At 61.0% G+C, this 562-nt stretch overlaps 1 protein-coding gene across 1 annotated transcript in view; it reads right to left on the bottom strand.

The window, feature by feature from the left end:
* The window catches only part of AHNAK2 (AHNAK nucleoprotein 2), a 31,250-nt gene that overhangs the window by 11,946 nt on the left and 18,742 nt on the right, over positions 1-562 (bottom strand). Inside the window, exon 8 of the mRNA XM_011951572.1 lies at positions 3-562. Coding sequence (XP_011806962.1) covers positions 3-562 — 560 coding nt within the window. The remainder of the gene's footprint in view (positions 1-2) is intronic.

Below are 562 nucleotides of genomic sequence, written 5' to 3'. Positions count from 1 at the left end.
CTGCCTTGGGGCCTTTCAGGTCCAGCTTGGGGCCCTTGATATCCACCTGGGGGCCTTTGATATCCACTTTGGGTATCTTCAAACTGGGCATCTCCATCTTAGGTAGGTGCCCTTTGAGGCCGGCTCCCTCGGGCACATGGCCTTCAGGGAGTGTCACGTCCACCTGGACAGCCTGGACCTCCAGGTGAGCAGAAGGGGACTGAATGCTGAGGTCAGTGGTCTCGAGGTCCCCCTGCATGGAGGGGAGGCTCACATCGGCCTCCACCTTCGGCACAGACACGTCCAACGAGGCCTCAATGGACTTGCCTGGGGCCGACACCTCGAAGGATGGCATCTTGAACTTGGGCATTTTAAACTTGCTGTGTTTGGTAGTCACGTCCTTGTCGGCCAGGGACAGTTCCCCCTCCAGTCGTGCATCATCCACCTTGGCTCCCCGGGCCTGGATGTCCACCTCCACGCTGGGCCGGGACACCTCCACGTCGGGGGCTGTCACCTCCGCCTTGGGGCCTTTCAGGTCCAGCTTGGGGCCCTTGATATCCACCTGGGGGCCTTTGAGGTCCAC

This window comes from Colobus angolensis, unplaced genomic scaffold, assembly GCF_000951035.1.
Source record: "Colobus angolensis palliatus isolate OR3802 unplaced genomic scaffold, Cang.pa_1.0 Scaffold32, whole genome shotgun sequence".
Taxonomy (NCBI): domain Eukaryota; kingdom Metazoa; phylum Chordata; class Mammalia; order Primates; family Cercopithecidae; genus Colobus; species Colobus angolensis.
The sequence above is the reverse complement of the archived record's forward strand: the minus strand, read 5'-3'. Positions and strand labels throughout refer to the sequence as shown.